At 38.8% G+C, this 24,407-nt stretch overlaps 7 protein-coding genes across 18 annotated transcripts; 4 read left to right on the forward strand and 3 right to left on the reverse strand.

Annotated features, from left to right (window-relative positions):
• Positions 1-467: 467 nt before the first annotated feature.
• Positions 468-1,569, forward strand: LOC147929424 (uncharacterized). The gene has a single exon (XM_087480165.1). The coding sequence runs from the start codon at positions 468-470 to the stop codon at positions 1,491-1,493; it is 1,026 nt and encodes a 341-aa protein (XP_087336291.1). The 3' UTR covers positions 1,494-1,569.
• A 4,751-nt stretch (positions 1,570-6,320) lies between these two features.
• On the forward strand, positions 6,321-8,088 carry LOC147929425 (uncharacterized). Its single transcript, XM_087481615.1, has one exon. It carries the CDS (start codon positions 6,671-6,673, stop codon positions 7,934-7,936), a length of 1,266 nt encoding a protein of 421 aa, XP_087337741.1. The 5' UTR covers positions 6,321-6,670; the 3' UTR covers positions 7,937-8,088.
• LOC147929426 (serine/threonine protein phosphatase 2A 57 kDa regulatory subunit B' kappa isoform) lies at positions 8,030-10,520 on the reverse strand. The gene is made up of 3 exons (XM_087481614.1): positions 10,242-10,520; positions 8,833-10,130; positions 8,030-8,669 (listed from the first exon to the last, which is right to left on the reverse strand). Exons 2-3 carry the CDS (start codon positions 9,994-9,996, stop codon positions 8,313-8,315), a joined length of 1,521 nt encoding a protein of 506 aa, XP_087337740.1. The 5' UTR covers positions 9,997-10,130; positions 10,242-10,520; the 3' UTR covers positions 8,030-8,312.
• On the forward strand, positions 10,246-16,129 carry LOC104736579 (uncharacterized). Of its 10 annotated transcripts, XM_087481625.1 has the most exons (7): positions 10,827-10,918; positions 11,004-11,219; positions 11,303-11,416; positions 11,512-11,806; positions 14,509-14,600; positions 14,693-14,765; positions 14,853-15,248. In XM_087481625.1, the coding sequence occupies exons 2-7, from the start codon at positions 11,157-11,159 to the stop codon at positions 14,888-14,890; spliced, it is 675 nt and encodes a 224-aa protein (XP_087337751.1). In that variant the 5' UTR covers positions 10,827-10,918; positions 11,004-11,156; the 3' UTR covers positions 14,891-15,248. The 10 variants fall into 10 exon arrangements, with proteins under 10 accessions (XP_087337747.1, XP_087337744.1, XP_087337751.1 ...); XM_087481621.1 differs by lacking the exon at positions 14,509-14,600 and having other exon boundaries at positions 10,246-11,003; positions 11,139-11,219; positions 11,512-11,790; positions 14,845-15,248; XM_087481618.1 differs by lacking the exon at positions 14,509-14,600 and having other exon boundaries at positions 10,246-11,003; positions 11,139-11,219; positions 11,512-11,790.
• On the forward strand, positions 16,031-20,166 carry LOC104736577 (uncharacterized). Of its 3 annotated transcripts, none has more exons than XR_015578166.1 (4): positions 16,031-18,096; positions 18,385-18,505; positions 18,650-19,141; positions 19,248-20,166. XR_015578166.1 is itself a non-coding variant. In XM_010456583.3 (4 exons), exons 1-4 carry the CDS (start codon positions 16,031-16,033, stop codon positions 20,040-20,042), a joined length of 3,042 nt encoding a protein of 1,013 aa, XP_010454885.2. In that variant the 3' UTR covers positions 20,043-20,166. The 3 variants fall into 3 exon arrangements, 1 of the variants encoding a protein (XP_010454885.2); XR_015578167.1 differs by having other exon boundaries at positions 18,738-19,141; XM_010456583.3 differs by having other exon boundaries at positions 19,082-19,141.
• Positions 20,124-21,864, reverse strand: LOC104706877 (uncharacterized). The gene is made up of 3 exons (XM_010423106.3): positions 21,327-21,864; positions 20,742-21,157; positions 20,124-20,653 (listed from the first exon to the last, which is right to left on the reverse strand). Exons 1-3 carry the CDS (start codon positions 21,489-21,491, stop codon positions 20,215-20,217), a joined length of 1,020 nt encoding a protein of 339 aa, XP_010421408.2. The 5' UTR covers positions 21,492-21,864; the 3' UTR covers positions 20,124-20,214.
• Positions 21,865-22,124: 260 nt separating this feature from the next.
• LOC104736581 (polyadenylate-binding protein-interacting protein 6) lies at positions 22,125-23,749 on the reverse strand. Its single transcript, XM_010456592.3, has 3 exons — positions 23,564-23,749; positions 22,644-23,029; positions 22,125-22,547 (listed from the first exon to the last, which is right to left on the reverse strand). Exons 2-3 carry the CDS (start codon positions 23,025-23,027, stop codon positions 22,380-22,382), a joined length of 552 nt encoding a protein of 183 aa, XP_010454894.1. The 5' UTR covers positions 23,028-23,029; positions 23,564-23,749; the 3' UTR covers positions 22,125-22,379.
• Between the last annotated feature and the right edge of the window lie 658 nt (positions 23,750-24,407).

The following is a 24,407-nucleotide window of genomic DNA, read 5'->3' on the forward strand; positions in this document are numbered from 1 at the left end:
GTCCTCTTTCCTTCTCTTAATATTACTCTCCTTCTCTCCTTTAATTCTCCACCACTCATTCAAGTACTAAGAAATCTCATATGTATATATATATTAAGATCTCTTTTATATCACGCTATCAATACGATCGTATCTCTGCTCCAACCGATCCAACCGTTTCTATACAGATCACTCTTTTGAGGTAACATCTAATTTATGTCGAATTTGTTTATTTAAAATTTCTTTAAATTCTTTTAAATTCAAGAATATATATATGAGATATTTACGGAGTAAAAAGACTATGTCTTCTCCTTGATCATAATGGTAGGCTCTGCCTACATGATCATATAGATCTACATTCTTGATCAGAAAGATAGGCTCTGCCTTCTCGATCATATGCTAAGATTTATATTATATTATGGAAGACTTTGCCTCCTCAAAATCTCATGAATAAATTAATAACGGACTTATTATTCATGTAGATAATTATGTCAAATCTCGCCAGACTCGAAATCCTTGCCCTTGATGTATCTGGAAAAAATTATATGACATGGGCATCGGATGCACGAATGCATCTGAGATCGGATGGGCTTTTAAGCACCATCGATCCGTCGGAAACGACGTCAGATGAGGATAAGGCCAAGGCCATGGTGTTTTTACGCCACCACCTCCACGATAATCTGAAAAACGAGTACATCACGAAAGAAGATCCTGTAGATCTTTGGCAATCACTCAAAGATAGGTTTGATCACCAGAAATATGTGATCTTACCAAAGGCTAGACATGAGTGGTTAAATCTCCGGTTCTTGGATTACAAAAGTGTTGGTGAATTTAATTCCGCTATGTTCGGAATCACCTCCAGGATGGCTTTGTGTGGCGAAGAAGTGAGCAATTATGATATGATCGAAAAAACGCTCTCAACTTTTCATCCTGGAAATGTAATCCTGCAAGAACAATACCGGACCAAAGGATACACTCGATATTCTGAGTTAATGCACGTTCTTCTTGTTGCTGAACAAAATAATCAACTCGTGATGCTGAATCATCAAACTCGTCCAATTGGATCAGCTCCACTTCCAGAAGTGAATGTTGCTTCATCTAGTTATAATAATTGGCAAGGACGAGGAAGCGGACGCGGACGAGGCCATGGCCGTGGTCGTGGGCTTGGAAGAGGTCGTGGCAGAGGTAGAGGAAGAGGTCACTATCCTAATAGCTTCAACGCTGGCAAAGCCAACAACGATCTTCATGTAAATGATGCCAGCCACGTTATAAAGAAAAAAGATGAGAGTATTTGTTACAGATGTGGCATGAAAGGCCATTGGTACCAAACTTGTCGTATACCAAAGCATTTAGCCGATCTATATCAAGCATCTCAAAAGGAAAAAGAAAGAGACGTTGAGACCAATCTCATCTCAAATGAAGTTGGACCTTCCTACTATGGTCTCAATGATGAAACTCATCTGGATATCGCAGATTTCCTCGTCAATCAAGAGAGTGGAAAATCATGCGATTAAAATCTTTACGTAAAATATGCTTGTAAAACTTTTGGTGTTTAAAGTCTTTTTGTAATATATTTTAAATCTCCTAAGACTTTGTTATATATTAATGCATATTTTATGAATGTTTTATCTCCAGAAAATGTCAACTTTTGAGATTAAGGATGAAGAAATGTGTCTAGCAGATAGTGCTACTACGCACTCAATACTTAGAGATAAAAAATATTTTTCCTCTCTCAAAATGAATGACTCCGCTAAAGGCGTAAGCACTATATCTGGAAATGCAAAGATTATAATGGGTTTTGGCGAAGCCAATTTTTCAATGCCAAGGGGAACAAAATTTGAAATAAAAGATGCATTATATTCCCCTAAGTCTCAACGAAACTTGATAAGTTTCAGAGATATCCGAAGAAATGGATATCATATAGTGACTATGAATAAGAATGGCATTGAATATATTTGCATCAAATCCGAGGAAAAACATATATTGGAAGAGTTACCAATGTTATCCTCTCGATTATATTGCACAAAAAAAAATGTATTCGCATCGTATGTTACAGTAAACTCAAAGTTTACTAATACGTTTAAGATTTGGCATGAGAGACTTGGACAACCTGGTTCAATCATGATGCGAAAAATTGTGCAAAATTCTACTGGCCACCCGTTAAAAAACCAGAAAAATTATTGTTCTGGTGAGTTTTCATGTGATGCATGTTCTCAAGGAAAACTCATAATTAGGCCATCGCCAACCAAAGTCGGGAATGAATTACCAATATTCTTAGAGAGAATACATGGTGTTATATGTGGACCTATTCACCCTTCATGCGGGCCATTTCGTTATTTTATGGTAATGATTGACGCATCTAGTAGATGGTCATATGTGTGTCTTTTGACAACACGAAATACGGCTTTCGCAAAATTCATTTCCCAAATAATCAGGTTAAAAGCACAATTCCCTGATTATGCCATAAAGAAAGTAAGGCTTGATAACGCTGGTGAATTCACTTCACAAGCTTTTAATGAATATTGTATGTCAATGGGAATTGATGTTGAACATCCGGTCCCTCATGTTCATACACAAAATGGCATGGCTGAATCTTTGATTAAACGGTTACAACTCATTGCTAGACCGTTGATATTGAGAACAAAACTCCCAATTTCTATATGGGGTCATGCTATATTGCATGCTGCAGCGTTGGTCCAAATACGACCAAGTGCATACAATACATATTCCCCCTTTACAATTAACGTCTGGTCAAGAACCAAACATTTCTCATCTCCGTGTTTTTGGATGTGCGGTTTATGTTCCTATAGCCCCACCGCAAAGAACAAAAATGGGGCCACAAAGGAGATTGGGAATATACGTCGGTTATGCATCACCAAGTATCATAAATTATCTTGAACCACAAACTGGTGATATGTTTACAGCACGTTTTGCTGATTGCCATTTTAGTGAAGATGAATTTCCAGCGTTAGGGGGAGGAATTAAACAGGTACCAAAAGAGATTACATGGAATACACCATCTTTGGTACATCTTGATCCCCCTACGAATCAACGTGAGCTGGAAGTTCAGAAAATTGTACATTTACAAAATTTGGCAAATCAATTACCAGATGCGTTCACAGATACAAAAAGGGTGACAAAATCACATATTCCCGCTGAAATGCACCATAGAGAGTTGAAATTCCTAGAGAGGAAATCGATGGGAAAAAGGTTAATGAGCCTAAAGTTCAATTGAAACGGGGAGGCCAATAGGTTCTAAAGATAAAAATCCCAGAAAGAAAAAGAAAATGGAAGACGGAAATGAAAAGGTTCAAGAGAAACCAAGTAAAGAGAAAAGTCATCAGGAAGACGATACATAAAATTATGAAATCTCTATTAACTATGCCCAAGATGGAAAATTATGGGCTAGAGATGAAATCGATGATGATAATGGAATATTTTCTTTTTATGTATCTAAAGAGATTGATTATGAAAATGATGATCCTGATTCAAGGTCTTTGTCAGAGTGCCAACAAAGGCCTGACTGGGAGAAATGGAAAAGTGCAATGCAAACTGAATTGTTCTCCCTTAATAAAAGAAATGTCCTCGGACCTATTGTCACTGCATCTAATGATATAAAACCTGTTGGGTGCAAGTAGGTTTTCGTGAGAAAGAGAAATGAGAAAGATGAGATAACACGATATAAAGCCCGACTTGTTGCACAAGGTTTTTCTCAAAGGCCGGGAGTTGATTATGAGGAAACATATTATCCGGTCATGGATGCAATTACATTCAGGTACTTAATGAATCTAACAGCTTCTAATAATTTAGAAATGTACCTTATGGATGTAGTGACAGCGTATTTATATGGATAATTGGATAATGAAATACACATGAAAATTCTAGAAGGATTTAAGGTTTCTGAGACGTTAAAAGAAAAGGCTAATGAGATATATGCGGTAAAATTACAGCGATCACTTTACGGAGTAAAACAATCCGGACGCATGTGGTATAATCGCTTAAGCGATCACTTATTGAAGAAAGGGTATGTAAATAATGAAATATGCCCTTGCGTCTTTATAAAGAAATCCTCATCGGGATTTGTGATCATTGTTGTATATGTTGATGATCTCAATATAATTGGAACTCAAAAGGAGATTGATGATGCTAGAACTCATATGAAAGAAGAATTCGAAATGAAAGATCTTGGAAAGACAAAATTTTGCCTTGGTCTTCAAATAGAACATCTCCAAGATGGAGTATTTGTGCATCAGTCAAATTATACGAAAAAAGATTTTAAAGCGCTTTTATATGGATAAAGTGACTCCTTTGAGTACTCCAATGGTCGGTAGGTCTCTGAATGTTGATACAGATCCATTCAGACCTTGTGAAGAGAATGAAGAAATACTTGGTACCTTATATGAGTGCTATCGGTGGACTTATGTATCTTGCAAATTGTACCCGACCAGACATTGCATTTGCAACTAATTTACTTGCAAGATACAACTCAGCTCCTACCTGCAGGCACTAGAATGGAATTAAGCACATATTCCGCTATCTTCAAGGTACGATTGACTTGGGTATTTTTGTACCGAAGAAACTCTACATTTGGTCTAGTTGGTTTTGCAGATGCAGGATATTTATCGGATCCACATAAATTTCGATCCCAAACTGGATACGTTTTCACAATTGGAGGAACTGCAATCTCGTGGTGTTCACAAAAACAGACTTTGGTCGCCACCTCTTCGAACCACGCAGAACTAATAGCGCTTCATGAAGCATGCAGAGAATGTGTATGGCTAATATCCATGTCAAACCATATAAAAGATGCAAGTGGAATGGTCAGCAGTAAGGAGCCAACGACACTATACGAAGACAATGCAGCTTGTGTCGCTCAAATCAAAGAAGGTTATATCAAGAGCGACAGAATAAAACATATTCCTCCAAGATTCTTCTCCTACGCTCAAGAACTCGAGAAGAACAAGGAAGTCAATATCCAATATATTCGATCAAGTGACAACGCAGCAAATCTCTTTACAAAATCACTTTCGACTACCATATTCATAGCATCGGAATGCTTCATCTACGAGATCTTTGAAGAAAAGACCACTCATATCTTTTCCAGGGGGAGATTACGTCACTGTACTCTTTTTTCCTTGTCATAGTTTTTATCCCAATGGGTTTTTCTATGATAAGGTTTTTAACGAGGCAGTACGTAATTCTCTAGTGATGAATATTCAAGGGGGAGTGTTATAAAGAAGTGATTATTCGTTACTAAACATGACACATGTTTTAACATTTGTCATGTTTCTCTTTTTTGATTAAGTGACTCATCCTTAATTGTGTACCTATAAATATGTGATGAGATGAAACATTGTATGTGGTTGTGGAATACAACTTTTGCTTTCTTATTACAAGTCCTCTTTCCTTCTCTTAATATTACTCTCCTTCTCTCCTTTAATTCTCCACCACTCATTCAAGTACTAAGAAATCTCATACGTATATATATATATATATATATATATATATATATATATATATATATTAAGATCTCTTTTATATCATACTACATTTTCTTACAAATAAATAAATGAAGAAGAAGAAAAATCTGAAGGAGGGACAAGATGGATCACATATTGTTAATTTAGAATGCATATAAATCATTACAAATAAATTGCTACGAGAATAACATACATGACCAGAGTTCAAAGTCTCTTGGAACGATTTGAAGTAGCAAAATCGGGGTTTTTCACTTAAAGGTTTGTTTGATTTCGGTATAAAATTTATGTTATATTCATATATATATATATATATATATATATATATATATACATAATGACTATAACATTATAGGAAATATAAATTGGATTGAAATTACTAATCTCATCATATTCATGTTGTAAAAGTCTTTATATTTTATGTGAAAACAAAAACAAAAACAAATCAAATTTATTGGGACCAAATTAATGATTCTATTGGTTTATTTAATTCTACTATACCCGTATCCCAAAAATTCTTTTCTATACATCCACTTTAATTTTAAGTACCTCTCTTCTTTAATGAAAGGACGAAACTATCCCTCTAACAATTTTTAAATAAAAATCGAACATAGTTGTAGCTACTAGCCTCTTAGTTGTACTTGTTGCACCCTGGGTGTGCGCGCGTGCGCATGGAGCTCACAACCACTGAGCTATTGTATTTTTCGTTGAACATTTATTGATTTAATTTTATTTAACCTTTAATAACTTTCATGGGTAATATTGTTTTTTTTTATTATTGAGGGGATTTGAGAAATTGTTTTGGGGTATATGTGAGATTTTGTTTTATAAAATAGGGTTTGATCCTACCAAAAAAATAAAATAGGTTTGATCATTTAACAAAAAGAGGCCTTTTCTATCATCGGCCCATTAATGATCTAAACGCCATTACCAAGCTCTTTTTGCTTCCAACTCCATCTCTTCTCTCGCAGCTTCACTTGTCACACTGATCTCTTCTCCCAAATCGCTTCACCTTCTTTGCACGACACAGATGTTCTACTGCATTACAAGTTTTATTTCTTAAAGAGATCACACTTGTGGAGTAGCTACGACCCCTATTGTTGTCGTGTTTTCATTTCCCAAGAGTTGCATGCAAACTGTTCGATGAAATTCCTAAGAGAGGATTTGATGTCTGGCTATTAGCTCGTTGCTGTTTCACTTAGCTGATTTTTCAAATGTGGGTTCGTGGGCAACATCATATAAGAAGGAACCTGAACTCTGTAATTTGTTACAGAGCAAATCCGAGTCTCTTCTTCCGTTCAATTCAAGTTTTGTATCATTCTTCAGTTGATGGTTCCTATAACGATGCATTGCCCTGTGAATGGTACGAAACGAAACTCCCGGTTCTGAAAAAACTGAACCGTGCATTGAGAGACTTTGATTTAGTCGATGGGAAGCTCGAGGACATCAATGGTGTCATCATCTATGATGATTGTATCAGAAAGAAAATGCACGCTTTCAAGTCTCTGGCTAGGATCTTCATTGGCTCTCCTTCAATTCAGCTGAAGCTCAGAGAACAGGGACGGTTCAAGTTCCCATTTTTTGGTACTGAAAGTGAAAGAGAGCCATTGGTTGTGAATTCATTGACTAAAGTTAGCAACTTTCTTAACATCTCGGCGCAACAACGGAAGGTAGTGAGATGCACCGTGTGCTCACAGGTCACACAGTACCGTATATGGAGAGGTGCTCTTGAAGATATTCTGAATAGTCTCAAAGAAGAAGTTGATTGGTTAGTTGAACATAGGGAGATGAGTCAAGGTAGGAAATTGGGTCAGCAAGTGATATTGTCATGCCTCAGATACTTATCTGAATCATCGGTTTCATTTGAAGCAGAAAAATCAACTTCATGGATGCGACCTGTGCCAGGTAGATACGCAAAGGCAAATGCTTCTGCGAAATGGGAAGATGTTCTTGACATGGTGAATGATCTGAGAAGGTATCTTGAACATGATGAAGAAATTATAGTACTTTACCATTTGGAGAAGCTTGTATCGATGAAAGAAGGTCTTTTACAGATCAAAGATGTGTTTTTGGACAACACTATTGGATTCAGAGAGGTTAGACATCAAGAGCACCTTGTGCACAGAAAGCTCTCAAAAATGTTGGGCAATCCGTCGCCGTGTTTGTTTGCTCTCGTCATGTATTTCCTCTACGGACGTGTGCGTGACATCGAAGTTGATCTCTGTGGAGGGTTTTACAAGGAGAAGAGTGAGTTCTTGTGCTTAAGCATGGGGAGGATCTTGACTTCAACGGATGAGAAAATGTTGGAGAGAGGGATGAAGCAGTTGGATAGGGCACTAGGGCTGTTTGGGTTTGTGTGGGAAACAGCAGGAATGAAAGAGACTCTTAACCTGCAAGGCCATTTGTGGTGCCTTGGAGCTGAAGAAAGGTCCATCACATATCGTGGGAAAACGTTCTTCGTGCATGACCTTAGTCTATGAATTTTTTGTGAGGAACAAAACAACAACCTGTACATTTGTTCCTTGTAAACTTTGCTTGTTGTTGTGTAATCTAAGTTTAGATCCATAGAGCCATAGTTGAAAGAGAAAGGATATATAAACTTAATTGATTGATACAAAGAGTTTGATAAAAATCTGCAGCATGGTTTCATTGCTTTAAAAGGAAGCAAGAGATTTAGCACTAAAACCCCACACAGCTAACAACATCAAAGTTATATAATATTACAACGGTCAACCTGATGAAAAGTACCAAAGACCATAGCTTTAGCAACAGCCACTCCATCATCTTCTTCTGATGTTGCTGCTTCATTTTCTTTGGATAAACTGTCCGCGATTGGTTATAATAAGCGCGCACTATTTAGCAGGCAATGGAGGTTGCTCGAGGAGTTACCAGAACAGCCGTCTTTCCTGTTACCGGCTTCATACTTGCTGCGTTCTCTAGCCTTTCCCAAACTTGTTTCCTTTTTTCCGCTGCAGAACATTGCTTTGCTTCGTCCTCCTTAAAGCGGGAGTGGCAAGACATGAACAGAGCCTCGTCCATTTCACAGAACATTTTTCTTACGTTTAAGGTTAAGTTTAGTACGGATTGGTTCCAGTGGTCTTGAGCATTCTTTTCTAAGGCAGTGAACATGATTGGTAAGATGGCTTGCCGGTTGTGTCCAATCAAGTTCACAATTTGATCATTGTTCCACAAGAATAAAGCTCTTTCAGAAACCTGAAACACACAAGAAGCCCCATTTGGTTTCAACTTCACAAGCTTGTATCATGCTCTTGCAAATCAAACCATACACAAGAACTATGAATTGATATCTGTAAAAGCGTTCCTCCGAAATTCTTCATTAGTGGATAATAATGTCTATTAAGAAATAGGAATGTACCTGAAAGTGGGAACTGGTTACACAACAAGCAATCCGCAAGAAGAGAGGGACCATGATCTTTTGGAATTCCATCACACTCATTGCTTCTAAAATCTCTTCGACCTCCCCAAGAAACATGACTTCCTTTTGGCTGTTTGTGATAGGCCAGAACTTCAATAAACCTTTTATCACAACACTACCCAATTTAGGCTCCTTATCTATGAACTGAGTGATGCAGTAAGATAGCTGCTGGAAGTAGTTTCCAACAGATTTAGGCTTATGCAATGGAATCAACACTCTCCACAAGAAGATCTTGTGCTCTTCTTTCAAGGGCAAAGCAAACCCGCTCACTATACTCCCAAAAATCTCCAAAAGCTCAGCGATACCGCTATGCTTCTCAGTCTCAAACACAAACCGGTAGAATATATTGCTCATGGACTTGCGTACAAAGGGCCTGTGAACCATGAATTTACCATACACACGATGCAGAATCGTCTTCAAACACTCCCGTTCTCTAGGATCCTCGGAATCAAACAAGTCAAGCAACCTGACAATGAAAGCATGATCAAGATACTTCTTTGCCAACTTAGCATCAAGACAAGGTGAAGTGATAAACTTAAGCAGCAAATCATAGACGATTTGCAAATGAGGCCAAGCAGGGTCGAACATTGGCTCATCATCATCGTTCTCGCCGCCACCACCACCGCCACTAGACCGGTAATTAGGAGGGAAAACCCTAAAGAGATTCACAGCACACATTCTACACATGGCGAGAATAGCTGGCTCAGTAAACTTAACAGAACCTGAAGCAACAAAATCAAGAAGCTCCAACAAGGTCTGCCTTTTCACATCTTTCTCAATAGAGTTTTTACCAGGGTCGGAGAAATCAAATGTCACACAGCATAAACTAACTTTACTCACAAAGAGATTCAATTTCTCCGAGGTTGGTACATCCTTGAACGGTACCAAAGGCTCAATCCCAGCAACAACACTAGCTGGGAACACAGCAGATGACATACGTTTCCCTGAGTTAGATCGAACCGGACCAGAACCAACACCACTACCAGCTCCGGATCTCTGAACCGGAGAAGGAACCTGACCGGAACTCGAACGATTCAGCTCTCCTCCACCAGACTCAGATTTTGAAGACTTCCGAGGAAGCTTACTCAGAAACTGCTTAAACATTATCTTTCCCTTCCCCCCCCCCCCCCCCCCCCCCCCAAAAAAAAAATAAATTGACAAATTTGGGGAAAATCAAAAACACATATCGTTCAAAAACTTGAGCCCTAAATCCTCCTCCAGAGACGAACACGGCGGATCTGATGACATAGAAAAAAAAAAGTGAGAAACGTGAAATGTGGTTTTAGATCCGAAGAAGCAAAATAAAGGTTGAGACTTTAACCCAATACTTGGGAAACCCTAATCATTACCTGCTTTTTTTTTTCTTCCCTTTCAAAATCTTATTCTCATGATTCCAGTTTTACCACCACGAACAACAAAACATTCCCCAGAGAGAGAGAGAGAGAGAGATAAAAACTGAATCTGGAAGAGAAACAAGAAGAAGAAGAAGAAAGAAAAACAGAGGTGGATTTGAGAAACTTGTGAAGATGATTCGTTTCGTTACGGTGTCATCTTCTTCATTGTTTCTTTTTTTTTCGATTTGCTGAGAAAGAGAGAGAGAAAAAAAAATGATTAATAATTTTCTCGGCAATTTGCAGGAAAATTTTTACTTTCCTAATTTTAATTTTTTGTTTTCCCTTCTTCTTCGAAAAGACAGCGTCTTTTGTTTCTATTTTTTTTTTTCGGATAATTTAAAAACAAATCGGAGTTTTAACTTTTAAAAACAAAAAAAAAAAAAACATCTGGCATGCAAATTATTAACGTCCGTTTAGATGAGACGTTGACACGTAAATCCAACCGTTGGATTTTACTGAGTGAGGAATCCTAAGCACACGCTAAGGCCCATTATTACACTAAATGGGCCTATTTTATGATACCATTTTGGCCTTACATGTGTGTCGTTTTTTTTTTGGTTGCTGTCACTGAAACAGCTGAAAGTACAGAACTCTCATCCGTCTCCATTCCCAAAATCCAGAAGCTTTTTAGGGTTTCCATTTCCATTCGCATCTTAATCTGCTCCGATTCGTTCGAATTAAACCGTTGTTTTATCTTCTTTTTTTTTTTTTTATCAGGTAAAACTTCAATGCTCGCCGTGATACAACTTGATTGTGTTCTTGTTTCACTCTTATGTGATCGTTGCTTGTGAGGCTCTTATCGTTAGAGCTTTAATCAATTTCTAAAGTTCTCTCTGGTTCTTGCGTAGACAGACGCGTGAGAACTCTGTGATGGACTGTGAGGAAAACGTTGGGAATGAATCTCTTGTTCTGATAAAACAAGGAGCTGAAGCTGTAAGTGTATTATATGGTTGAATCAAAGTGTATACGTTTTGTGAGTGTGGCAAGGCTAAGTCTTTTCATTTTTTTATCTTTAGAGGGTGTTTGAGTCTACATTTGCCGGAAGAAGATCCATAGTGAAAGAACGATTCTCCAAGAAGTACAGACACCCGATTTTGGATGCAAAACTCACACTTAAGCGGTTGAATGCGGTTGGTTTTGTTCTACATCACCCTTATTATTCCTGTTTCATTTGTTTATATCATGAGAGAAAAGAAGAATTCAACTACTGTGTTGTTGACTATAGGAGGCTAGGTGTATGACAAAGGCAAGAAAGCTTGGGGTGTGTACACCAGTACTCTATGCCGTGGATACTCTGCTTCACTCCTTGACACTCGAGTACATTGAGGGCGACTCTGTTAAGGACATTTTCCTTGACTCTGGAGCCAATGAGATTGTTGAGGAACGGTTAGATGATGTTGCTACTCAGATTGGGGCGGCCATTGCGAAGCTCCATGATGGTGGCTTGGCTCACGGTGATTTGACCACATCAAATATGCTAGTCAGAAGTGGAACGAATCAGCTCGTAAGTATTTTGATATGTTCCCTTGATTATGTTAGAAATGGAATCAATAGCTTTGCAGAAAACTGAGGAAAAGTCTTAATTGAAACTAAAACAAACTTGGTTCTTTATAAGAACCTTACAACCAAATACTCCGAAACAGACGCTACTAAAACAGAGTTGAGCTCGTGTCCTACAAACCAGGACTACGACTTATTCAATTGAAACATTCAAACTTAACAGAACAAACTTAAAGACACGTTTTATTCTTCAATTCTTCCCCTAAACTGGAACCTCTCCTTCCAGTTTAATCCTTCTCACAGCAGACTCCCAACTTCTTTCTCAGTTTCTCGAACACATCGAGTTTAACAGCCTTTGTCATGATGTCTGAAACTTGTTCTTGAGTAGAGCAGTAATATAGTTTGATGACCCCTTCATTCACCAATTCACGTAAGAAATGAAACCTTACATGAATGTGTTTGCTCCTCCCGTGAAGCACCGGATTCTTGGACAGTTTTATAGTAGAACTATTATCACAGAACAGAACCGTATTCTCCCCTTGAGCAGCCCCAATTTCTTCAAGGATGTTTCTCAACCACACTGCCTGACACGCTCCATAGGCTGCTGCGACAAATTCAGCTTCAGTGGTGGATAAAGTTACTATAGGTTGTTTCTTTGATGCCCATGAAACAGCTCCTCCTCCAAGCATAGAGACATATCCCGAAGTACTTTTCCGATCATCAACGTCTCCTGCATAATCACTATCCACAAAACCCACAAGTTCTTGCCCCTCTCCAGGCTTGTACCGTATACCATAGTGTGTGGTCCCTTGCACATATCGCAGAATCCTCTTTGCAGCTAGCATATGTTGCTCGCTGGGAGCCTCCATGTAACGACTGACCAAATTCACAGAAAAAATTAAATCTGGTCTAGTTGCAGTTAAGTACCTCAGACTACCCACGAGCTGTTTGAAAGTTGTAGGATCAACAGCTTCTCCAACTCCCACTTTTGACAATTTGCTACCTGGCACAATCAGATTTTTCACTGCATTGCAGTTCTCCAACCCATACTTCACCAACAGTTCTTCAGCATATTTTTGTTGACTGATGAAGATACCTCTCTCATCTTGAACAACTTCAACACCCAGGAAATATTTCATCCTTCCTAGATCAGTCATGGAGAACTCCCTCATCATTGATTTCTTGAACGTTTCTAGCATTGTGAGAGAATTTCCTGTATAGATAAGATCATCCACATACACGCTTACTATTAAAATGTTACCTCCTTCCTTCTTCACAAAGAGAGTGTGTTCACAGTAAGCTTTCTCAAACTTTTCTCTTAGGAAGTACGCTTCAATTCGACTGTACCAGGCTCTTGGTGCTTGTTTGAGCCCATACAAAGCCTTCCTTAGCTTGTATACTTTACTGGATTCATCCTCAACTACAAATCCCTTTGGCTGCTCTACATACACCTCTTCATCCAACTCTCCATGTAAAAAGGCACTTTTTACTTCAAGTTGGAATACTACCCAGTTTTTCTCTGCAGCGAAAGCAAGGATGGTTCTGACTGTATCCCATCGAGCAACTGGAGCGAAGACTTCATGAAAATCCACTCCATATTTCTGATGATACCCTTTAACCACCAATCTTGCCTTGAACTTGTCCACCTCTCCTTTCTCATTGAACTTTGTTTTATACACCCATTTGACTCCGATTACTTTAGCTCCGTGAGGCAAATCCATCAGCTCCCAAGTGTTGTTCTCTTCGATAGCTTTGATCTCAGCTTCCATGGCCTTTCTCCAAACTTCTTGCTGTACTGCATCCTCAAAACGATCAGGATCATCAGATGCAATAAACATGGCCAAGATATTCTCACCTTCCTCTGCAATCACGAACCCTGCATTTCCTGTGACATAATCTTTCATCCATACAGGCGCTTCGCGATTTCGTTTGGTTCCAGGAGTAACTACTTGATTGGGACTGGTTTGCTGAGTTTCTGCTGCTACTACGTCTTCTTCTTCATTATTTTCTGGAGAACGTGGTGGCTCAGGTGTTTCATTCTCATTTTCTTCACCAACTGCTTCTTCATTCTCTGTTTCGGTTATCAGCTCATTCCACGCTAACTCACCACTCTGTATCTCGTCATCCCAACTCCAACCTCTGGACTCATCGAAATGAACATCTCGACTGATCACAATCTTCTTTGTCGCAGGATTGTAGAGACGATAGGCTTTTGATTCTTTGCTAACCCCAAACATCACACATTTCACACTTTTCTCGTCGAGTTTTATTCTCCTCTCATACGGTACCAATGGATAAGCAACACACCCGAATATCCTTAGATGCCCCACTGATGGTTTGTGCTGGCTCCACTTCTCCTCCGGTGTGATGTCACCTAAGGCTGCTGATGGACTTCGATTCAAAATGTGGACTGCATATTGGCACCGACATTTCAAGCAGCATACACCTTGTCATATTCATGATGCTTCTGTTTTTTCTCTCTGCTACACCATTTTGTTGTGGTGTGTAAGCAACAGTAAGTTGACGTTTAATCCCACTCTCCTTACAGTAATCGTCAAACACCTTTGAGTTGAATTCACCACCTCTGTCTGTCCTCAAACACACCAACGGCTGTCCCAACTCTCTTTCTGCACTAGCTTTAAATTCTTTGAAGAATTGTAGAGCTTCTGACTTTTCTGACAAGAGATAAGTCCAACATTTTCGGCTATAATCATCAATGAAGTTGTCACATCGACCTTACCTGAAGACAAAGCTGTTGATTTATATGTACTTGAAAGAGCCTTACTCTCAATGCACTCTTCATGCGGGAATGTGGTAAGAGTGATGCATATCATAATTGCTCACTACTATTGATGGGTATGTTGTTGTTGTTATCTCATATTAGTGTATTTTGTTGTCAACTGTAGATGGATCGTATACTGACAGCGTACAGGAAGTCGTCGAAGCAATGGTCAGCCACGTTTAACAAGCTTGCGCAAGGTTTTATTTAAACCCTCTTCCATGTCCCCTCTTTAAACTAAATCTTTTTTTTCAAAACCTGTAAAAGGTCTTCTTTTAGTTATGCAGTGAGGCAACGAGGGAGAAAGCGGACTATGATTGGATGAGCCAAGATATTTATTTATTGATCTTGTTGATCCTATGGTTAATTGATTGGTACTGAAGCTAGTGAAGGTGATGTTGTTGTTGTTGAAGAACAGAAGGGACCATTGAATGTGAATGTCACAAAAGAGTGTCATGACGCTGCACTAACATCAGATCCAAAATCTCCCTATGTGTGGGTGAATTTTGCTATAGGAAATGGTTTGAGAATGCAGCCAATGTTGGTCACAACAGCTGAAGGAAGAAGGAATAATAAAAACAGAATTGGATTTGAGAAACTTATGATGATGATTCGTTTCGTTACGATGTTGAAATTTTTTACTTTCCTAATTTTAATTTTTGTTTTTCCCCTTTCTTCAAAAAGACAGCGTTTTTGTTTCTGTTTTTTCTCCGATAATTAAAAAAAAAACGGAATATTAAAAACAAAAAATCATCTCGCATACAAATTATTAACGTCCGTTTGATGAGACGTTGACACGTAAATCCAACCGTTGGATTTTACTGAGCGAGGAATCCTAAGTACTCGCTAAGGCCCATTTTTATACCTAATGGGTCTATTATATTAAAGCCCATTTACCATTTTGGCCTTAGATGTGTCGTCGTCGTCCTCTCTAGAAGAAACTCTTTTTTTTTTTTTTTTTCCTTTTGTTACTGTCACCACCGAAACAGCTGAAATAAAATTAGTATAAGCTCTCCTTATCCGTCTGCATCCCCAAATCCAGAAGCTTTAGGGTTTCCATTTGGCATCTTAATCTGCTCCGATTGATTCGAATTGAACCTGTGTTTTATCTTTCTTATCAGGTAAATTTCTAAGCTCGCCGTGTTTAGTTTTTCCGAGATCCGAATTCGATTCGATTGAGCCTATGTTTGTTTCTTCTTCTTCTTCTTTTGATTTTGGTTGGTGATCATATTGTGTAGTTGAGGTGACGAATCGGTTTCGATAATTGAGTGTTCTTAGGTGATCAGATTATTTTATAAGATTGATTGTTTCACTCTTTTATGTGATCGTTGATTTCATTTGAATTGTTTAGTATTCAGAGAATTTGTAGTTTTCGTGTTTGATTTTTTCTAAAGGGAACCCATATTTGTAATTTTGTTTGTCTTACAGCTATTGAAGTGAATGTTGAATTCAGCTGTGGTTGATCATGTCCAGTAATATGGGAACAGAACATATCTCTACCCATCTAGAGACTTTGAAAACGGATTCAGATACTTTTGGAGAAACGAGTTTGATGGAGATGGAATCAAATGATCCTCTTTCTGTTCAGCATATCTCGGTTTCAGACATGGAACAGGAGCCTGCAGTTTCCACAAGCAGCAACCTTGACTTTCCGAAAGAGGAAACATCTGTCTCTGGTCCTTTGTCATTCCAATTTGATCCAGAGAATGTCTCTTTTCAGTCCTCTTTGTTGCTTGATTCTCAGTCTTTGATGCCTCAGTTACAACCTCCAGTTGCACATACATATTCTGGAGATAGGTCATTGCAGCTGCTAGGGAAGCGGAAATCACCGGCAGAGACTACTCTCGGTGGTTCTGCTTCCGAGAAGTTAGATTCACCAATCAAGCGAGTAGAGCCAGTGCATCACAGACCTTGGCTAGAACAATTTTACTCATCAAGTATACAGCTGGGTCATATGCCATCCGTTACTCTTTCTCCCAAGACGGAACATTCACCAACGCCTACCAAGAAAGCAAGGCAAATGAAACCCGCTCCCGTAAAATCTGGGAAGCAAGTGATGAACAAGAAACAATCAGGCCTGTCGCTAGGGTCGATGAAAACACAGAATGATGGTAACGAGTCTCTGAGGTCTAAAATGAAGGAATCATTAGCAGCTGCCTTGGCTTTGGTTCACCAGCATGAGAAGTCTCCGAAAGAGGAAAAGACTTCAGAAACTGAAGAAGCTACTAATGTTCCAGTAGCTGAAAGTAGTGAGCCTGCCTCAGCCTGTGTTACCGGCGTTCCAGTAGCTGAGGGGATCATACCGGCATCATCCACAAGGGATGAAAGTTCTGGGCTTAACGGCAACAATGGAAGAATCTTGTGGCAAGAGACTTCCAATGACACAAAGATGAATTATGTTAATCAATCTGATGTACAGAAAACTCAATTTGACGAGGTTTTCCCATGTGATGATGTTCGTTTTAGTGATAGTATTTTATCCGGCGATGAACTTTTACGGGGAAATGGCCTCTCATGGGTTTTGGAACCTGTTTCAGATTTTGGTGAGAATGGAACTGGTAGAGGAAAATCGTTGGAGGATCCAGACCTCCTGGCATCTAAAATTGAGTTGGAACTTTTTAAACTATTCGGAGGTGTGAACAAGAAGTACAAAGAGAAGGGAAGGTCTCTCTTATTCAATTTGAAGGATAAGAACAATCCTGAGCTAAGAGAAAGTGTCATGTCGGGAAAAATCTCTCCTGAGAGATTGTGTTCTATGACAGCTGAGGAACTTGCTTCTAAGGAGCTTTCTCAGTGGCGACAAGCAAAAGCAGAAGAGTTGGCTGAGATGGTTGTCCTAAGGGATGCAGACATCGATGTCAGAAATCTGGTGAGGAAAACTCATAAGGGTGAGTTCCAGGTAGAAATTGATCCTGTTGACAGTGGGACAGTGGATGTCTCTGCTGAGATTACCTCACATAGTAAACCTCGAGCCAAAGCGAAATCTGTGAATTCATCTACCAAATCCACTCTAAAGAAAAATGGCTCGAATGATAAGAACTCAAAATCTAACCAAGAAACATCATCCGGTATAACTCTACCCTCAGCGGAGGAGCCTGATCCAATGCAAGGTCTGTCGATGGATGATGAGATGAAGGATGTGGGTTTTCTTGCTCCAATTGTATCACTTGATGAGTTCATGGAATCCCTGAACTCAGAACCTCCATTTGGCAGTCCACATGAGAATCCTCCTTTAAAGCAAGAGCATGCATCTGAGAAGAGTGACTCAGAAGTTGGATCACATTCAAAATCACCTTCACAATCTCCTAAGCAGTCTCCAAAGGAACCCAATGAGACTGTTTCTTCTAAAACAGAACTCGAAAAGACTAACGTAATGTCCCCAAAACTGGATACCGGTGTCAAACTCGATGCTGATGTCTCTAAGCCTGAAAATACACATTTGGTTGATAGCATTAAAGAAGACCGCATATGGGATGGTATTCTGCATCTTAGTGCCGCTTCAGTTGTCTCAGTCACTGGATTTTTCAAGAGGCAAGTCTCGATTACTTTTAAATTTTATCTCTTGTTTGCTATTTGGATTGGAACATAGTTAAATCAAACCATGATAGAAATGGGATTTTAGTACCAAAGATAAGAATGAAGATGAGTTTAGACTTCAACAGGAAACAGCTCACAAAAGAGCACTTGTAGGATTAGATCACGCTCTGATACTAGTTTGATATGTTGAACAAAAAATGGATTGAGAGAAGGATCTCAGACATAAATGTTGTAGGTATCATTGATTTGAAACATTATCGCTGACTGGATTTACTCGTGCAGTGGTGAAAAAGCAAAGACAAGCGAGTGGCCAACACTGGTGGAGGTAAAGGGTAGAGTGAGACTCAGTGCGTTTGGGAAGTTTGTACAAGAGCTTCCGTTGTCTCGAAGCCGTGTCTTAATGGTATACAAAGTTTATTACTTGCATCATCCTTGTAGTAGCATTTGCATATTAACTTCACTCTTCTTCTTTGTTACTACTGCTAATACGAGCAACAATAGATCCACAAAATCTCATCTCAATATTGCAAGTCGTTTCTTAATGCAGAGAGACACAATCATAGGCTTCCCATTAGCTAAAACATGGAACCCAAAAAAAGCAAAAAGCTCACGGTTGATCTACATCTGTGAAACAGGACCGGGACACTAAAGAGCCCTGATTGACCAGAGAATCAACTGTGGATTGAATCTGAAATTTTTTGTATAAAATCATTAAATTTTGTATGCCAGATTAGTTTTAGATGTATTGTTAAGGTAGTAGGATATAGAATCATCAAATTGTTACCAAGAATCTCTTACAGAGAGAAAGTAACAAGACCACCACAAAACGCCAGAACATAGTCAATAAACGAATTGCAGATCATGTCCCAAAATAGATTCTCTCGAGAAATAGTTCTGCCTTAGAGAGGAAAACGTTTCTTCTTATATCCATTTTTGGTAATCAGTGTAAAACAATTAAGTTGGTACATTAAATTTGCAGGTAATGAACGTGGTGTGTAAGGATGGTATCTCTCAGAGCCAACGTGACAGCCTTTTTGAGGTACTATTAATTTTAATATACTGTACTTGTCATATTCCTTCTTTTACTGCATAAACACTTTAATAGTTCTGCTTTAAAAGTATTAACCTTTTGTCCTTTTATTCAGGTTGCTAAGTCGTACGTTGCTGACCAAAGAGTTGGTTACGCAGAACCAACCTCTGGCGTTGAGCTTTACCTATGTCCGGCACGTGGAGAGACCCTAAATTTGCTGAGCAAAATCATCTCCAAGGACCATCTTGATGAGGTCAAGTGTTCAGACGATATCGGGTTGATCGGCGTTGTTGTGTGGAGGCGTGCAGTTGTCGCGTCTCCTGGCTCACGCCATAAGCCCGGGTTCAAACGTCAGCATTCAGGCACTAAGAGGTCTGTGTTGGCTCCAGAAAACAAAAAGTCTGGTAGTAGTGTGAATATTACGAATCATCCTGTTGTAAAGGTTGCATCCATTGGGAATCGTGGTTTGGTTGGTTGTGATGCTAATGACGAAGAAGACGTGCCACCTGGATTTGGCCCTGTAGGTGTGAAAGACGACGATGATTTGCCAGAATTTAACTTCAGTTCCTCTACTGGACCGGTTGCTTCTTCTCCCCAGCCACCACCTCAGTCTAGGTCCATGGATCAAGTAAGGGAGCTCATTCTCAAGTATGGGAATTCAGCTGGTAGTGGTAGTAAACAACCATGGAATGGTCCTGATGATGACGACGACGATATTCCTGAATGGCAACCACAAGTCTCAGGCCACCAAATTCAATTACCACCACCACCTCCTCCTCCTGACTTGAGTCCTCAATTTCATAGCAGAACCATGGCCCGACCGCCGGCACAACGGCCTGGTGGATGGAGGGCCAATCAAAACGCACCTAGGCAACAACAGTACAGTGCACGCAGGAACAGAGGATTTTGAGCGTTTGTGTAATTTAGTTAGGTGTATCGACTTGTCTATCATCAGTGTTTTTTTCTTTCTTTAGTTTTTAATAGAGTTGTAAACCTTTTGAATAATGGAGTATAAAAGTTTGAATTCAACACAACCAAATATTTTGTACAGATTATTTTCAGACACATCTCATTTTCTTACTTCAACCAGCTAAGACCCCCTTGAGTGCAGATTTCTGCTCTGTTGTCAATCTTGGGGGAAACTGAACATCGAACTTGATCTTGAGATCACCTTTGTTTCTTGGTTCTTTAGCTATTGGCATACCTTCTCCAGGAACAACAAGCTCATACCCTGGACTGACGATTTCCGTGACACTAACGGGTAGATTCCTCCCATCTAGCGTGTCGATATTCACATTAGTTCCTCCTATAGCTTCAGCGAGCGTCACTCTCCGGCTTGTCATGAGATCATTCCCATCTCTCTTGAACAAATCGTGCGGTTTCTCGTCGATAACAAACACCAAATCAGCTGGTAATTGATTCACTTGCTCGTTTCCTTTGTCAGGAAACTTGATCTTTGTCCCTTTCTTCCATCCCGGTTTCACAACAATCGTCAGTATCTCTGTCTCTTGCGCCTGTCTCCTGCACCATCCCAAAAGAAACAACACTAATGAACTAACATTTCTTGAAAACTTAAGAAAGAAACCTAACTCTAATAATAGTAACAAACCCGTTAGCGTCAACGATGGATCTTGAAATCTTCATTTTCCTAGTTGATCCAGAATACAACTCTTCAAGACTACAAGGCAATTTGCTCTCAACGGGTGGAGGTTTCTTAGGCGCAGGAGTGCCTTCACTGTAAGTTCTGAATATATTGTTTTCACTACCGTTGTTTCCTCCACCAAATCCGCCAAACATTCCTCCTCCTCCATCTGATTGAAACCTCGTCGACCTTCCAGGACCACCAGCTGATCCAAAACCAAATGGACTACTTCCAAAGAACTCTGCAAATATATCTTCTGCATTCCTCGGGTTAAAACCTCCTGCTCTTGCATTGTTTCCCGTGCTCCCGGGAGGCGGCATGTCGCTTAACCCTTCTTCTCCATATTGATCATATACCGCTCGTTTCTGCGGATCACTTAGAACCTGAAAACGTGGGACGTTTCGATAAGCACAATGCAGCTATATTTTGGGCGTTTTGAGATACATTTTGCTTATAACCCAAGACAACTCTACTCTCATTCATATATTTAAGTCTAGATTATTAGCCAAAGAAATGGATCTAATTAAAGAGATGAAGGAAATAAAGACTTGCCTCATAAGCCTCAGAGATCTGTTTGAACTTGGCTTCAGCTTCAGTTTTGGTGTTAGGGTTTTTGTCAGGATGCCATTTCATAGCCAGTCTTCTGTAAGATTTCTTTAGATCATCCTCTGTTGCGTTCCTATTCACTTTCAATATGTTGTAATAATCCAAACCCATCTTTTTATTGAAAAAAAGAACACTAAATCTTCTTCCTCTAACCAAACAAACTCAGAAGAAAAGAATCAGATCTTTCAATAATCACCAAATGTATATATATATATATGATGGAGAGTCGTTGTGCATCTAAATCTAATGAAGATTAAAGTTGAAGAAGCTTTTTGTTGTTCTGTAGAAAGAGGAAAAAACAAAAAAAGATCACCGACTTGGGGGAACTTATTATTTTTTATTTATTTTGGTTCTTTCTATTGAAACGGATTTGATGTTTGATGACCAAAAAAAAAAACAGATTGATGTTTAATTGCTCTAAAATCATATATGACAGCTTTTTCAGGTTCTTTTAAGTTATAACACACAGAAATTTACGGAATCTATTTTCCTCATTTCTCTCCTTTTTGTTAAATGATTAGATGATTTCCTAATTATAGTAACCAGAGAAGGACATAGGGCCTCAAAAGTAGCTTCACATAGGGGTTTAATAGTTCCAAATTGTGTGTTTTTGTTTAACTTGCTCTACCAATTTTGTATATAGCAACATGACAATAGTAGTATGAAATAACAAAGATTTCGATTTGACTAGCACATAATTAACGGATGTTTAAGTCATTATTAGCATTTAAACAAGGGATGTACCATCATTAGTAACATATCATTGATTCGATATTAATACCGACCAGCAAAAATGGCCAAAAGAGCAGAACGCTGATTCATAGCTTTTTCTTAAAACCACAGAAAAAAAAAAACAAATCCCAATTCTCAAACTGAAGAAACTATACATTGTACTCTCTTTTCCCCTAGAAACAAAGTGGGGAGAAATATAGAAAGAGATCTCCTAAGAATATCATCATCCATTTGCAAGAAACTTCACATTTTTAAGGACTCATCAAATCAGGAGGAGGATACATGGGCGTTGTGGATACCCGAGGATGATGACGACGCACTCGCTTCATTCTTTAGTTTCGAAGATGTCGAGGTTGAAGGCTCGGTGATGGTTTCAGGTACATCGCCAATGTCCAATGTGTCAGGGAGGTACTCCTGAGCTTCAGTACTGTAAATCTGTCATTTACAAAAGCTCTGGTTTTGTTAGAAATTATAAAGTTTAAAACCAACAAATCAAAATGAAGGTAAGAGTTAAAGAAATGAATTACGTACCTCGAGCTGGTTTAGCATTTCGATAGTTGCATCAAGATCACAGTTGTTAGCCAAGTAAACATCATTGATAGACTCATGTGAGAGACCAGAGAAAGTGACTAAAAGGAACTCAATATCCATGTCCATCTCCAAATCCTCATCCTTCATCTGATGATTGTAAACCATGTCAGAAGCTTTCTTAGGCATGGAAACTTGAGGACTCGGATAACTTCCCCCCATTCCTTGGACTCCATAACCTTGATGAGGTTGCTGCTGCACTTGATGATGATGGTATGCAGACGGCTTAGCAGCAGCAGCAGCACCAACCAAAGAACCTTCTCTTTTGGAGAGTGGTACATAAGATGCAGCGTATGGATTCAACGTAGATGATCCTCCTGACTTCATTGCTAGAGTAATGATACAACAAAACGAATCAAATCAATCTACACTAGCAATTAATTTCCTAATTGGCCTAATCCAAATCAAAATCAAAAAGAAACATTGACCTAATCTAATGAATCATGAAGCCATAAACAAACAAAATATGAATGAACTCGCTGATAATACAATCAACTAAATCTTAAGACTCTTCGCGACGACGACGGCGACGATACAGATCAAAAATCAAAACTACGCAAACGAACAACGGAACCCTAAGGCATCGATTCTTAGGGCTTTTCACACACACATGGTTGAATCAGGAATCTAAACCATAAACAAAAACGAAATGAAACGAAACGAAACGACGAGAGAGAGAGAGAGAGAGAGATCAAACACGATTCGCGATATCAAATCAACGTAGATCGGAGAAATTAAAAAAACGGATTCGGATATGATCGAAAGAAACGGATTCACAAGAAACAGGAAAACACGGCGAGATCATTGCGATGACGTCAACGATTCGCCGTAAAAAGACCTAAAGAGAGAGAAATCGAACTTACCTGAGAAAAGAAGACGAAGAAGAAGACGATCGTTGAAGAAGACGAGAGATTTGTTGTAGAAGGAGAGATCTAAGAAACGCTAAAAAGGTGGGGGGAGAAGAAGAAGAAGAGAGAAAACGACTCTTTTGATATTTTGTGTGCTTTTTTATCTTATCCTTGACCTGGTTTGTTGTGTGTCCTTATTTTGGGAAAATAAAATCCTTTATGTGCTGACATAACGGTTATAAATTTGGTTTAACAGGATCAAAGAGGATTTTCTTTTTTAATAAAACGCCTCAAACTGTATGATTTGTTAATATAAACATAAACAATGCTAAATAAATAAATTTCAGGTCATGAAATCTACACAATTTATATATATATATATCAAAATCGCATATGTTTGTTGGGTTAAAACTTAAAACATATCGTTAAGAGTTGGACCACTACACCACGACCGATATATAATACAACCATAAACTACTCAATTTTTGTTTTAGCGTATAAAAAAAATCTTAGTTCGTTGAGTTTTTTAGCCCATGATCGAGCCATGCATCATGTATGAATCAATGTATCTTATGGTGGTGACTCCTCTTTTGTAAATGATGATCCTCCGATTTGGTTTAGTTGACATTTCGTAATTAGTAATAGTAACTAGTAATTAAACAAACCCCCCTAAGTTTCACTCCTAAAAACTAGCATCATCACATACATTCTGTTTTTTTTTTTCTTAGTTTCCTCAGACGCTAAACTACTGGACAAATTTTCATTTCAGATTTGCTAAGTCAATTCCAAATAAAATATATTAAATCTTAGTTTACAAAAATAGACTGTTTTCCCCCCTAACACTAAACGTGTTATTTGC

The sequence above is a fragment of the Camelina sativa genome, chromosome 13, assembly GCF_030686135.1.
Source record: "Camelina sativa cultivar CO46 ecotype springtype chromosome 13, ASM3068613v1".
Taxonomy (NCBI): domain Eukaryota; kingdom Viridiplantae; phylum Streptophyta; class Magnoliopsida; order Brassicales; family Brassicaceae; genus Camelina; species Camelina sativa.

What these genes read in the sequence shown, in the direction of transcription:
- LOC104706877 (XM_010423106.3), bottom strand. Translation starts at nt 21,491, where the DNA reads ATGGGTTTGGATTATTACAACATATTGAAAGTGAATAGGAACGCAACA. An exon ending in AGATCTCTGAGGCTTATGAG is followed by an intron (nt 21,158 to 21,326) that starts GCAAGTCTTTAT and finishes CCACGTTTTCAG; the next exon opens with GTTCTAAGTGATCCGCAGAA. An exon ending in TCCATCGTTGACGCTAACGG is followed by an intron (nt 20,654 to 20,741) that starts GTTTGTTACTAT and finishes GGGATGGTGCAG; the next exon opens with GAGACAGGCGCAAGAGACAG.
- LOC104736577 (XM_010456583.3), top strand. Translation starts at nt 16,031, where the DNA reads ATGTCCAGTAATATGGGAACAGAACATATCTCTACCCATCTAGAGACT. An exon ending in GTCACTGGATTTTTCAAGAG is followed by an intron (nt 18,097 to 18,384) that starts GCAAGTCTCGAT and finishes TTACTCGTGCAG; the next exon opens with TGGTGAAAAAGCAAAGACAA. An exon ending in CTCGAAGCCGTGTCTTAATG is followed by an intron (nt 18,506 to 19,081) that starts GTATACAAAGTT and finishes TTAAATTTGCAG; the next exon opens with GTAATGAACGTGGTGTGTAA.
- LOC147929424 (XM_087480165.1), top strand. Translation starts at nt 468, where the DNA reads ATGTCAAATCTCGCCAGACTCGAAATCCTTGCCCTTGATGTATCTGGA.
- LOC104736581 (XM_010456592.3), bottom strand. Translation starts at nt 23,027, where the DNA reads ATGAAGTCAGGAGGATCATCTACGTTGAATCCATACGCTGCATCTTAT. An exon ending in AAATGCTAAACCAGCTCGAG is followed by an intron (nt 22,548 to 22,643) that starts GTACGTAATTCA and finishes TGTAAATGACAG; the next exon opens with ATTTACAGTACTGAAGCTCA.
- LOC104736579 (XM_087481625.1), top strand. Translation starts at nt 11,157, where the DNA reads ATGGACTGTGAGGAAAACGTTGGGAATGAATCTCTTGTTCTGATAAAA. An exon ending in CACTTAAGCGGTTGAATGCG is followed by an intron (nt 11,417 to 11,511) that starts GTTGGTTTTGTT and finishes TGTTGACTATAG; the next exon opens with GAGGCTAGGTGTATGACAAA. An exon ending in GTTTAACAAGCTTGCGCAAG is followed by an intron (nt 14,766 to 14,852) that starts GTTTTATTTAAA and finishes TTAGTTATGCAG; the next exon opens with TGAGGCAACGAGGGAGAAAG.
- LOC147929425 (XM_087481615.1), top strand. Translation starts at nt 6,671, where the DNA reads ATGTGGGTTCGTGGGCAACATCATATAAGAAGGAACCTGAACTCTGTA.
- LOC147929426 (XM_087481614.1), bottom strand. Translation starts at nt 9,996, where the DNA reads ATGTTTAAGCAGTTTCTGAGTAAGCTTCCTCGGAAGTCTTCAAAATCT. An exon ending in TAACCAGTTCCCACTTTCAG is followed by an intron (nt 8,670 to 8,832) that starts GTACATTCCTAT and finishes TGTGTGTTTCAG; the next exon opens with GTTTCTGAAAGAGCTTTATT.